At 42.6% G+C, this 13,404-nt stretch overlaps 1 protein-coding gene and 1 long non-coding RNA gene across 3 annotated transcripts; both read left to right on the top strand.

Moving 5' to 3' along the window:
- Positions 1-917: 917 nt before the first annotated feature.
- On the top strand, positions 918-1,314 carry LOC131231627 (uncharacterized). Of its 2 annotated transcripts, none has more exons than XR_009164474.1 (2): positions 918-977; positions 1,260-1,314. It is a non-coding gene; the product is annotated as an uncharacterized LOC131231627 (long non-coding RNA). The 2 variants fall into 2 exon arrangements; XR_009164475.1 differs by lacking the exon at positions 918-977 and adding an exon at positions 1,074-1,161.
- Positions 1,315-11,244: 9,930 nt separating this feature from the next.
- On the top strand, positions 11,245-12,895 carry LOC131231155 (UPF0481 protein At3g47200-like). Its single transcript, XM_058227261.1, has one exon. It carries the CDS (start codon positions 11,341-11,343, stop codon positions 12,853-12,855), a length of 1,515 nt encoding a protein of 504 aa, XP_058083244.1. The 5' UTR covers positions 11,245-11,340; the 3' UTR covers positions 12,856-12,895.
- Positions 12,896-13,404: the final 509 nt, after the last annotated feature.

Genomic DNA, 13,404 nt, shown 5'->3' with positions numbered 1-13,404 from the left:
TTCCTGATTTAGCACTAGGTCTTCCCTGTCAATGACCTTTACCACTATGCTGTTTTTCATTCAAACACAGTTTTGACACATTCGCAGGAAGTAACTGAATTAGTAAAACATGACTTTGGGAGCATTGACATCCTTGTGCACTCTCTCGCCAATGGCCCAGAGGCACCGTACTAACTATATTATTCATGCCCCTTCTCATGTTTATGTTTGCTGTTTTCGTCTATCTTGTAATTTCCTTTATAGGTCAGTAAACTTCTAATAGAGACATCCCGAAATGGATATCTTGCCGCGATTTCAGCATCAAGTTATTCCTATTTGTCATTGCTCAAGCATTTTGTTCCAATAATGAATCCAGGCAAGCTTCTCAGAAAACGGAAAAAAAAAGAAAAAAAAAGAAAAAAAAAAAAGAAAGAAAGTGGGCTGCCTGATTTTTTGGCTAGCTAGGGTCATTTGCACTGTGGGACCACTTGATGAATGGTTGAGATTGGCACCATGTGCCTTGTTGGAACTTGTGGCTTGGTGTAGATGGGCTGCCTAGCCAACCTCTATATTTGTATGTATGTGCAGTCAACTTACCATATGAACATGTGGTCCATGTAATGTTGCAGGTAGTGCATCAATTTCTCTCACATACATTGCTGCCGAAAGGATCATTCCTGGGTAACTTGATTTACACACCCTGTGATTTTAGCAGCCCATGTAAACCAGAACTATTAAAGAAGAGGATTCTTATTGTTGTGTTGTTCTTTATATATTAATGCATACAGATATGGTGGGGGGCATGAGTTCAGCTAAAGCTGCTCTAGAGAGTGATACCAAGTGAGATTTTTGTAGCTGGCCGGTCTGCTGTCTTCAATGCAAAATATATATTTTCCTGAAGCAAATGGGGCTGTATTTATAACATTTTCTGATCTGGCAGGTGCTTGCATTTGAAGCAGGAAGGCGCCACAAGATTCGAGTTAATACAATATCTGCTGGTATGACTGTTATCTTCATATTTTTATTTTCTGAGACATGGTACTTGCTAGAGCATCTCCCTGTTGTGACATTTTTCACATTGATGAAAACTCTCGGGTCCATTGAGAAGCCGTGCAGCCAAGGCCATTGGATTCACCGACATGATGATTGACTACTCATCAGCCAATGCAGGATTATATTATGGTGATTTCCCGGCAACTGCTGGAACTCCATTAGCTTTTAACAGAATTAAATTGCATTCCCCAACTGGTGAATTTTTTTTTTTTTAAATTTTATTGCAGTGAGATGATAGGAGTTGGCCATGAATACATGGAAGAGTTCTTCGGTTGTTGCGAATCCGTTTTGGCTAAAGATGGTTTGTTTGTCCTACAGGTTACATGGTCTATTATAATTTTTCTTAATTATGGTTTGATTTGAATTATCTGAAAAGAAAGGTGTACTTGTAGTAGTCCATTCAAATGGCCCCACTTAGCCATTTCCTCTTTATTGAATTGAGTTGTTACTAATTTTGTTAATGGGATTCTTATTAAACAATCATGTAAATTATTTTTTGAATGACTATCAGGTGTAAGATTCAAAATAAATGAGTAAAATAAAACCTGGGGATATTTTATTAAAATTTATGGATATTTTAGCGACGTACCAAATCCGTCGCTAATTTCTCAAGTAGCATATCAACGACGGATTTGAGTCCGTCGCTAATATTTTTAATGACGAATAGTTCGGGTGGTTTTTAAGAATTTCAGCGACGGATTTTTATTTTTTTGCGACGGATCTTATCCGTCGATAATATGCGACGGACCTTATCCGTCGCAGATTCGACGACAGATTTTATCCGTCGCAAAGAAAAAGACCAAGTAAACAGTGACGGACGAAGTCCGTCTTTTTTGGTTTTACGACGGATTTGGTCCGTCGCAAATCTACGATTTTGGTGTAGTGAGTGGATTTCATGCGAGTATCATGGTGGACCCTTTAAAAATCAAGGGTATACATCTCTCCCAATCATTTCCATTAGTGCGTCCCCCGAGAATCACGTGTCAATATGATTTTTTGTCTTTATGCCCAATATGAGACTTAATAACAAATGGTCATGATGGATCTTACAAAAACATCACGGTGGGCCCTCTCTAAGTCAATAGTTGTCTGATACAATTTTTTTTCTAAGTATACTCCGTATACAGTTAAAGAGATTTACCGGACAAAGTGATGAGTTCTTCTAGACAAAGTGACCAGATTACCAGATAAACTAACGAAGTTCTGCTAGACAGTGACAGGTTTGCCGAACAAAGTTGCAGGGTTCCACTAGACAGTGACGGGATTCTATAAGATAAATTGATGAGATTGCTGGACAAAGTAACAGTGTTTCACTGGACAATGTGACAAGGTTCCACTAGACAAAGTGACGGGATTATGGGACAAAGTAATGGAATTCTACTAGACAAAGTGACGGATTTTATTAGAGAAAGTGACCGCGTTGCCCCGACAAAGTGGCGAGGTTCTACTAAGTGACAAGGTTGCCGAAAAAGTGTGGTGGTTTCAGAAGACAAAGTGATGGCTTTACTAGACATAATCATGGGTTGCACTAGATAAAGTGATGGAATTGCTAGACAGTGGTGTGGTTATTCTAGCCAAAGTGATAGGGTTCTATTAGATAAAATGACAAGGTTTTACTAAACAATTTGATGGGGTTCTATTGGGTAAAGTGATGGGGTTGCTGGACAAAGTATCAAAATTCCATAGGATAAAATGACAAGGTTGCAGGACAAAGTTACAGGGTTTTCAAACAAAGTAACGGGATTCCATTAGACTAAGTCTAGAATTTATGGACAAAGTAACATGGTTCCATTAAACAAATCGACGGGGTTCTATGATACTTTTATATATGAAATTCATTCTAACCACTTACATTACTAAAAAAAGGCATGTCGCCAAAAACTTGTACCAATACATGAATTACTTTGGCCATACTAATGAAACAATTTAGAAGGTGAGCATTGCCTTGTGCATGGTTTCCAATCAAGTGGTCAACCTGAGTAATAGATGGAATTGATTTTTGGACCCATAACTTGACATGAAATGATGCACATGGTGGTCAAAGTTGACTTTGTATAAACATTACGGTGGAGCCCACCCAAGACAATGACCTATTTGCTCGCACTAGATGTGGCAGAAGAGACCCAAATTGTGTGGGGTAACACACACCATAGACAATGCTATTGTGTGCTATTGGAAAAGCTCCATGGGCCCACCATGTTGTATGCATTTTATCAATGCCATCCATCCATTTTTAGGGATCATTTTATCGCATGAGCACAAAATTGAGGTAGATCCAAATCTCAGGTGGACCACACCATAGGATACAGTAGTGATTGGGGGCCAATCATTAAAAACTTATCGGGGGCTACAAAGGTTTTAGATTAAGTGAGATTTGTATTTTTTTTTCTTCATTCTTGTCTTTGTGACCTTATCAACAGGTTGGATAGCAAATAAACATTACAGCGAGCCCTAAAAATTTGTTAACGGTGGCATTCAATCACCACTCTTTCCAAAGATGTGCTCCACCTGGGATTGAATCTGCCTCATTTTTGGGCTTATGCCCTAATATGAAATGGATAGACAACATGATGTAACGCCCTGAAAATCGGGGGTTGTGCATACGCTCGACTCCCGAGTTCTCGGGGTTACTTATAACCGGTTTTCATTAATATGTGATTAATCCAGTCTAAATGCACATTCTGGAATTTCCTAGAACATGAAGCACAACCACACAAGTCTACTGAAATGGAAGAAAATCAACTATACCTATATATACATGTCCAAAAGAATATAAACGGGCATACAAGGTGATGCCCAACAAAATTACAAAAAGAATGACATGCCCAAAAAGAATAAAGCTGAGCCGCTGCTCGGTGATCCAATGACCCATCTACTGATCCGACGGGGTCCCGCTCATCAACTGGAAGTAAGGGAACTCGTCCTCCTCCTCGAGACTCTCATCACCAGGCTCCACGTAATCTGCATCACCTGCATCTACGGGCGAGTCTGGTTGGTGTTTTAAAACACCATCTCAGAGTGGGAGTGAGTGATCAACTCAGTGGGTGCTATTAGACTTAAGTTGTAACAAGCATCAGTTATAATAAGAATTTAATGAAAAATAATCATTCACAAATACCCAACTAATCTTATTAATGAACATGCATGGTGGATGATATGATGTATGCTCTCACCACAACTCTCCCTCAAGCGACTTCATCTAACGATCGCATATGTCAATACTCCCTCAGAGCGACCTCGACTGCCGAGTCGCCAACCTAGGTAATGCCGTGCAATGATAATGTTAACCGGGTTCTTAGTTAAGTCAATTCATCCAGCAGATTTGAGAATCTAATACACCCCACGTATCAAATGCCCTGAACGAGTTGCGAGGCTAAGACCCCCCAATGTGTAAGGCCAAGACCCCGTGATCCTGGATCCCGTCGGGTTCCCCGTCCCCGACTTCAAGCACACGGGGAGTGCTGAGAGAAAGGGATCGCTCGCGGTCACTATGGGGAGGCGCGTCACCCCAGCGTACGCCAATAGCTCGGACATAGTGTCCCATTCCACCATGCCCGGCTCACAAGACTATGGATCAATATTCCATCCGGTATCGATGGGCTACAACGGTGGTAGGGTATTCCAAATTTCATACATAAGTGAGCAAACATGGTTAACAACCAGGGTTGGGCAGCAAATAGGCTAAACCGCATGAGTCAGGCGAGCACGTGATAGACGACATCGAGCACAAGAGGCCCATGTAGTCGAACTACTGCCGCCCACGTGCACCCGCCCAAATCCATGAGTTTAGACTTGGGTAGCCCTACCAATGGAGCTACCGTCTCTCCTCAAGTTTCCTAACCAATCCAAGGATTTGAGAATGACTCTTAACATGCCAACCATCAAGAATATCATCTAGCATACAATATCATATTCACATACATCTCAACATATGATTCTAACACTCCTAGCAAGTAAACTACAACAACATGTATAAGGTGCATGTGAGTGGTGTGAATTTGGGTGGAAGTCAAGCACTTCCTACACCTCAAGGGATCAATTACATAAGAACAATGAATCATACACACTAGGAAGCAACACATATGAGAGAAAAGGAAATCAAACAAACATGAGCATGTAATCATCCATACACTAGATCATGAGAGGTAAGATTTAACATTAAGGAGAACTAAACATGTCATTCCATATAATCCAACAACATACCATTCTTAGGTTCCTCTAGATTCTTTCATACAACACACCAAGCAAACAAAATCATTAAACTCCAACTATAATTGGTGCTAGGCCACCTAAGGATAATAGTCCGTACCTTAAGGGGAGATTTTCATTCTTTGAGATCTTAGGGTTTGGGGATTTGGGTAAAACCACCATTTCCTAAATCAAAATCAAGAAAGACAACATTAATGCCTAGAAATCTACACTAAGTTGCTCTATTGAAGGGAAATATACCATTCTTACCTCCGCTTCTTGGCATGGGTGGGTTTGGTGGAGGTTTTCTTGGAGAATGGGTAGAGAGTTGTAAGGTTGAGCTTCCTTGGGCCCCACCTCCTATCACATACTCCTTTCCTTTCTTCTTCCTCTCTCTTTCTCCTCCTTTCTCCTATTTCTCTTCTCCCTTTTCTCTCCTCTCCTTCCTTCTCTAGGGCAATTTCGTATGGGGAGAAGGGTGCCCCAAATGAGGCCCTTTTATAATGCCAGATTTGGTGAAAATGGCCCCAGGTGTTGGATTTTTACTATACTAACCCTATGGGAGAGTTTTTCTAGCCTCTAGGGCCCACTACGAGGTGTACAAGTCAATATACACCGCAGAATAGTTAGCCTTAATGATTATCTACATATGGATACGATCGGCCCGCCATTTGGATGCGCCGATCGATAGATATGATTAGAAATCTATTCAATAGTCACCGATGGTCGATCGGGGCAGCGACTATACGGACATGAGTAGAAAAATATCCTTAATCCACGTGTGAAGTTTGGTCGCAAACAGATAGTTTGGTCGCAAACAGATAGTCCGAAATCCTCAACTTTGAATAAGAGTGGACGACTCAATTCACTTAAGTTCCAGCTCCTTTCTTTAGGGTATTTGTGCTTCTCATGTACTCATCCTTTAGCTCAAGTTGAGCGGTTCTGGACAGTACCCAGGTCCGATTCCCGCAATAGACGTTAAGCCCAGTGAGACAGGCATTATTCTATAGTTTTAGAACTAGTGGCCCACCAACGAGCGGTCTAGATCTCGTTTAGAAAATTGAGGCATTTCTGGTGGCCCTCTGGCCAGGAAACTTATAGGATAGGTGCTCCATGGCCCGTTGAAGGGCCATGCAAAATTTAGGGTCGATCGGATATGGGGTTTGGTCGCACGGGTCCGATTTGCGATCAACGGTCACCGTTCCACGATCAGGTCCCAGAGTTTGTGGACGGGTGTAGAAAAATACATTAGACCCTCATCATAAATTATAAAAAAATTCGACGGCTGAAATGTCTTCATTTCAGTTTTATTTACAAGTGCCAGATTTCAATTTTGGCATTGGTGGGGCGTATCTGGCAAGTGCCAGATTTTACTTTTGGGTGTCCACTGGGTCTGTGGTCCACGTTGGTCCCCGAGCCCAGTAAGATCTATGCTCCCCTAAATTTTTATAATTTTCTGACCTTCCCGTGTCGCGATATAGCCCGCACGGGCTGTCGCTAGGTGTAAACGGCCATTTGACTTGGAGGCCCGCACCAGGTTCTATCAGGACCCATCTGGCCTAATCAATTGGGCTAATCTTGGTATAACTTATTTGTGATACCTCACTACGAGTAGCTTAAACGAACGATCCTGTGGCAAATCCTATGTGGACGCCCCAGGATACTGTTCTGGTTGGGCGGGACGTTACACTACACCTGATGTTCAAGTGATCGGGTGGATTCATTGGCTTCCTACGGCTGATTAATCAGACTGGTGCAGTTCTTTACTGGTACCACCCCTGTATACACTAACATTGAGTGCTAATGGTTAATAAGTGATAATATAAGTTAATTAAAAAAAATTCAAGGATTTTTGAAAATCCAAAACAGTGAAAATCCAGGATGTTATAGATGAATAAAATACATCCATCGTGGTGGGCCCACAATTTTTTAGTAGCATACAGTACTTACGTGGGTGTTGTGTGTCGCCTTAGGTGGTCTAAGTCTTGAAAAGAGAACACGCCTTTGTTGGAACCCACACCTACGGGTGGTGGGGTGCAACTTGATACATTATATATCTAGGCCAACTATCCTCTTTGCCAATTTATTTTAGGGAATAGAAAAAAAAATTGAAATTCATCCAAATCTTAAGTTGACCACATCACAAAAAACAGTAGTCATTGTCTGTTAGAATCTATTTTGGGACACAGGTTTTGGATCAAGCTGATATTTGTGTTTTTCCTTCGTATTGGTTTCCGTGTGACCTTATCAACAACAACAGGTTGGGTGGCAAATAAACATGATAATAGTACGAAGCTTCCAATGGTGGCCCTTCAATGACCACTTTCCTATGGTGTGGTCTACTTAAGATTTCTATCTCCTTTTTTAGACAATGTGTTAAAATAAGTTGAAAACCGCGGATTAGCTACTGAACGGTTGAGTAGGGAGACTGGCTACTGAAGTGACGTCACCATGTTATGTGGGCCCTACCATGATGTATGTGTTGTATCCATACCATCGATCCATTTTAAGAGATCATTTTAGGGCATAAGCCAGAGAATGAGGCAAATCCAAAGCTGCTGTGGACCCCACCACAGAAAACAGTGGGGAGAGTGATGCCCACCGTTGAAACCTTACTATGTCCTCCATGATGCGTATTTGAGATCCAACTTGTTCATAAGTTAATACAGACATGAAAGAGGCAAAACACAAATATCAACCTAATTGAAAACTTCTGTAGCCCCTAAATTTTTTTAATGGTAGGCGTTCAATCCCACCGTTTTCTGTGATGGTCCACTCGTGCTTCGAAGCTGACTTATTCTTTGCCTAACGCCCTAAAATGATCTTTCCAAATGGATGGCTGGGAATCGCAAGAATGGACAAGTCCTCTATTGAATTGAATGGGTGGGAAGGCAGGTTCGGAAATGGCCGGATTAGCAGGGAGGGCGGCCCCACCCTGAAACAAAGATAAAGAGGCTGTTATGTCTGTCTCCTTCCAATCTATCTTGACTTGGAAGTAGAGCTGGGCAAAAAGGACCCAATCCGGTGGATCCGACCCGCCCCGATCAGAACCGAACCGATGGTCTAGATTGGTGCTGATCGGGTAGCCCCATTTAGATCCGAAATATTTCGGGTCGAGTTCGGATTTGGCCTGATCCGACCAAACCCGACTCGAAAACCCGACCCGAATGGACCCAGACAGATTCGATCCTACCCGATTTGGGGTAGTTCTTATTGATCTTTCTATTTTTTTCCTATGGTATGGTCCGTTTGAGCTTCGGATATGCATCAATTTTGAGTTCAACCACTAAAATGATATGCAAAAACAAATGGATGGCGTGGATAAATCAAATGCATTCAAGGTGGGCCCCATTAGAATTTAGGGTGTACAATAACAAGTTGGTTTACTGGTGTACCACACACAGGCGTTAGCTGTACCCTGTAGGTACGTGTCGTGCCAAGACGAGCACGGACGCTCCTCGAGCTCCGAGTTGTACGAACGGTTCAAAGGTTATCAAAGTTACATGGGCCCCACAGCGATGTATTTATTATATCTACACCGTTCATATATTTTTAGAGACCATTACAGACCATTTTCCAAAAAATGAATAATATCTAAAGATCATCTGGACCACACCACAAATAGCATCAGAGAATGATTTTCATCGTTAAACAATTTGTGTGGTCCACATGGTAGTTAGACCTGTCTTATTTTTAGTCTTAAGCCTTAAGACAAGCTCGCCAAATGAATGGACGGTTTGGATATAACACATACCCCACCGTCGGACTCACAGGACTTGCTAACCAATAACCTCAATACAACTAGTCACGTCCACGACGTGGGTGAAAAGGAAGTAAGTGCCGTGCAGTGCACGTTAACATGATAACGTCCAGATGAAGCTTCATGCACTTTTCTGATATTTATGTGGGGCCCACCTTGATGTATATGTTTGATCTAAGCCGTTCATTCATTTTGAGGTATGATTTTAAGTATTGAACACAAAAATATGATTAAGGTTTGATTTGAAGATCAGATTCAGTTTTATCACTGGGTCGGAATCGGACTCAGATCAACCCATTCAAATTTTGAATCTATCTGAGTCAGGTGACCCGGACTCGATCCCGGATCGGAACGAGTTCGAGTCAAGCTGTTGAGATTTCGGATCTTATCGGGTGGGACCCAATCCATTCCGACTCGGACCAATGCTCAGCTCTACCTGGAAGAGGGGGAGGCTCTTGCAGAAGCCCTGTCCGCCCTTCTCTATTTTGATGGATCCCTACTATTGATGATTCCAAGCTTCCCCATGAAAAAAGTGGCAGTATCTCGGAATAGTTATCTTTCAAAATCTGAACAGCCCTAATATTTAATTGTGGCATAATCCTCTGCTTTAAGATGCAGTGACAACCGCATTACCGCAAAGTAGATGCTCGCATTTCACGTCACTTTAGATGCTGCTTCGTGTTCCACGTGGTCAGGATCCCCGCTCAACCTGCGAGTAGCTAATCTGCGTCCGGCAAAGAGATACAACACACATTGAGGTGGGCCACCGTCAAGGTCTCACGGACATCACTGGATCCTGATCACAGCTAAGGTGGGTCCTGGAATAAGGTGCTGGAAGTAGGCCCAGGTCCAAAAATATAATTGGATCCTAGGTCGTGGCTGAGACGCGTCCTTACGAAAAGGTGCTCGAATGTTATTTTCTAGGTTAGTCGGTATTTTGTAAATAGTTTTTTATTTTAGTAATGTTCTTACTGACATCAATATAAATGCCGTGGACCAATTAAATTCAAGGACACGAGAAACAGATGATCCCCACGCGGGTATCTTTAGGAATCGGATTGCGTACTGAGTTACACAGAACGCTCTTATCGTATTGAGTAAATTCTGTTGGGCCCACCGTGAAAATTAGTGGTTCATGCACACCGTTCATACGTTTTTTCAGTTCATTTAAGGCGTTGATCCCAAAGTTGAAGCATATCCAACTCTCAAGTGGATCATACCATAGGAAACAGTGGGAATAATGATTTCCACCGTTGAAACCTTCCTAGGCCCTACAGTGATGTCTATTTGTCATCCAAGCTGTTAATAATATCACAAAGACATGGATGAAGGGAAAAAAACAAATATAAGATTAATATAAAAATTCTGTGACATCAAGAATTATGCAACGGTATAGGTTCAATTCACACTGTTTCATGTGGTGTTGTGCATTTGAGATTTGGATATCCTTCAATTTTGGACCCATGTTATAAAATTATCTAATAAAATAGATGGACGGAGTGGATAAAATACATAGATTATGGTGAATTCCACAGAGTGTACTCAGTACGCTAAGCGTACTGAGTTACTCAGTACGCAATCCGCTTCCGGTATCTTATACCCAACTCAGGCGCGGCACGTTGCAACTCCTGAATGCGTGGATCTCACACACGTGTTTATATGAAATAGGATTGCGTACTGAGTTACTCAGTACGCTTTTATCTTACTGAGTAAACTCAGTTAAGCTTACTATGAATGTATGTGGGTTATCCACGCCGTCCATCAGTTTTTTCGGATCATTTAAGTGGTTTAATCCAAAATACAAGTATGTTCACAGCTTGAATGGATCACACCAAAGGAAACAGTGGGAATAATGATTTCCACCCTTGAAACCTTGCTAGGGCCCACAGTCATGTTTATTTGTCATCTAACCTGTTCATAAGATCACACAGACATGGATGAAGGGAAAACACAAATATCAGCTCGTTCCAAAAATTCTGTCATCCCCAAGAAATTTTCAACGGTAGAATTTTAATTCACACCATTTCCCGTGGTGAGGTCCACTTGAGAATGAGATATATTTCATTTTTCAGCTCAACCATCAAATTATTTGTTAAAATGGATGGACGGAGTAGATAAAATATGTAAATCACGGTGGACCCCACGGTTTACTCGGTACGCAATCCGCTTCCGTTTGAAATGGGGCGTATGGCTATAAAAGTGTTCTCGCAGAATTAGCACACATCACAAGCCATTGCTCTCTCTCTCTCTCTCTCTCTCTCTCTCTCTCTCTCTCCTACGTGACACTCCCAACTTCATTGAAACCTAAAAATTCCCATCAAAAGCATTTCCTTCTCTAAGCATTCCTTCCTAATTTGGAGATGGGGAGAAACATGAAAGAAGGCAGCGATTTGTCCTTGGACAAATGCATGGAAAAGAGACTCGGAGAGTTGTCCGTCGGTCCTTCTGAGAAAAAGCCATGCACAATCTATCGAGTCCCGTCCCACCTCCGCAAGGACGATGAGAGCTCCTACCAGCCGAAGATCATCTCCATTGGTCCTTACCACCACTGCGATAATGGCCTACAGGCCATGGAAGAGCACAAGTGGCAGTTCCTCTCCGAATTCCTCGAAAGGAACCGCAGAGTCCCGCTCAAGCATTATCTCGACAAGGTCCGAGAAAAGGAGATGGAAGCAAGGAGCCACTACTCAGAAAAATTAGTACAGCTCAGCAGTGATGATTTCGTCCAGATGATGGTCCTCGATGGTTGCTTCATCATCGAACTCTTTCTCCAGCGATACCAAGCAAAGGACGATCTGATATGCGGCACGAGGTGGATGTTGCCCTTGATAACCAACGACATGCTCCTGCTCGAGAACCAGCTTCCTTTCTTCATCCTCGAGGAGTTGTTCAAGCTGGCAGATCTTACTTTTCGTGATGGAGAGAACCTGCAGATTACCATTAATTCTCTCGCCATCCATTTCTTCAGCCATCTCCTTGTGGGGGATGACAAATCCCTTCCAGGGAAACAGGAACCCTTCCATTTGCTCCATTTGCTCCATTTATTTCACATCCGGCGTCTCAAGGATTCTCCTGATGGCTCTCAGGCAACAGATAGCAATAAAATGCAGCACAACTCATCACAAACGCCCCCGCAGCAGCCACTGACAAATTCAAGCCATTCAGATATAGAAGCCCAACCCCCAGAAACTGAATCCAAGAAGACAGGACGTTCTGGGAATCGCAAGTGGGAGAGAGTAGCTATTCTTCTCCGAACAATAATGGGGCTTCCAAGGAAGTCTTCGCCTCCCCATAAATCGATCCGTAGTGCTACGGAGCTCCATGAGGCTGGCGTCAAGTTCAGGGTGAAGAAGGATGCGAACAGCTGCTTGGAAGTGAAGTTCGGTGACGGGGTAATGGAAATTCCATATTTGCTAATCAAGGACAACACCAACTCCCTTTTCAGGAATTTCATTGCCTTTGAGCAATGCCATCCAGACTCCAATTGCCACTTCACAAGCTACGCCTTCTTCATGGACTGCATCGTGAACACACCAGCCGACGTGGCACTTCTCTGCCAGAACAAGATCCTCGAACACTGGCTCGGTAGTCATGATGCCGTGGCCCTCCTCTTCAACAAGCTATGCTCCGGCGTCACTAGTTGTTTCAGTGACAGGGTAACGGACACCCAGACCCACCGTTACTTCCACGATCTGTTCAAGGAGGTGACGAAATACTGCAACACCACTTGGCACACATGGAGGGCGCGGTTGATGCATGATTACTTCAGCAGTCCGTGGGCGATAATTTCCGTAGTGGCAGCCATCACCCTACTCCTACTCACCGTTGCTCAGACCTTTTTCTCTGCCATCGCCTATGTAAAGCCTCCGGCCTGAGTACCTATCATAATGCTAGTTTGTTACACGGTAGATGACACGAGAGACGGCATTGACATGCGTGTCTTTTAGCGTCGCTATGCCACCTTAAGGTGTGGTGAACTTTTGCCATAATGGGTTTTAGTTCTATCTATGACTATCTATTTTGAATGATTGTTTTGGTTGCTATTGCTGCGGTTGATAGCGCTTGTTGCGGTTTCTGCTTTTGCTACTGTTGGTATTATTATTTTTTCACGTGACTTCTCGGCGTATCCACCCTTGTCTAAGTACATCTTTGAAAAATAAAAAGTTTAGAAAAGAAAGAGCTCGGATCCTCTGTGTTGAAGGTGGAGGGTGTTAGACTGATAAGCCAAAGATCACCCACTTCCGAAATTATTTATTTATTTTTATTTTTTAATTTTTATGTTATCGAGTAAACTGTGTTAAGCCTACTGTGAATGTATGTGATTTATCAGAGCAGATCTTCTGTCATGCTCTGAAATCCGGGTACAAAGTGTGCACTCTCAAACTCGAGTTTCAGTTCGTAACTCGTACACAAAGTGTACTAAT

Source organism: Magnolia sinica, chromosome 17 (genome assembly GCF_029962835.1).
Source record: "Magnolia sinica isolate HGM2019 chromosome 17, MsV1, whole genome shotgun sequence".
Lineage (NCBI taxonomy): Eukaryota > Viridiplantae > Streptophyta > Magnoliopsida > Magnoliales > Magnoliaceae > Magnolia > Magnolia sinica.
The sequence above is the reverse complement of the archived record's forward strand: the minus strand, read 5'-3'. Positions and strand labels throughout refer to the sequence as shown.

What these genes read in the sequence shown, in the direction of transcription:
- LOC131231155 (XM_058227261.1), top strand. Translation starts at nt 11,341, where the DNA reads ATGGGGAGAAACATGAAAGAAGGCAGCGATTTGTCCTTGGACAAATGC.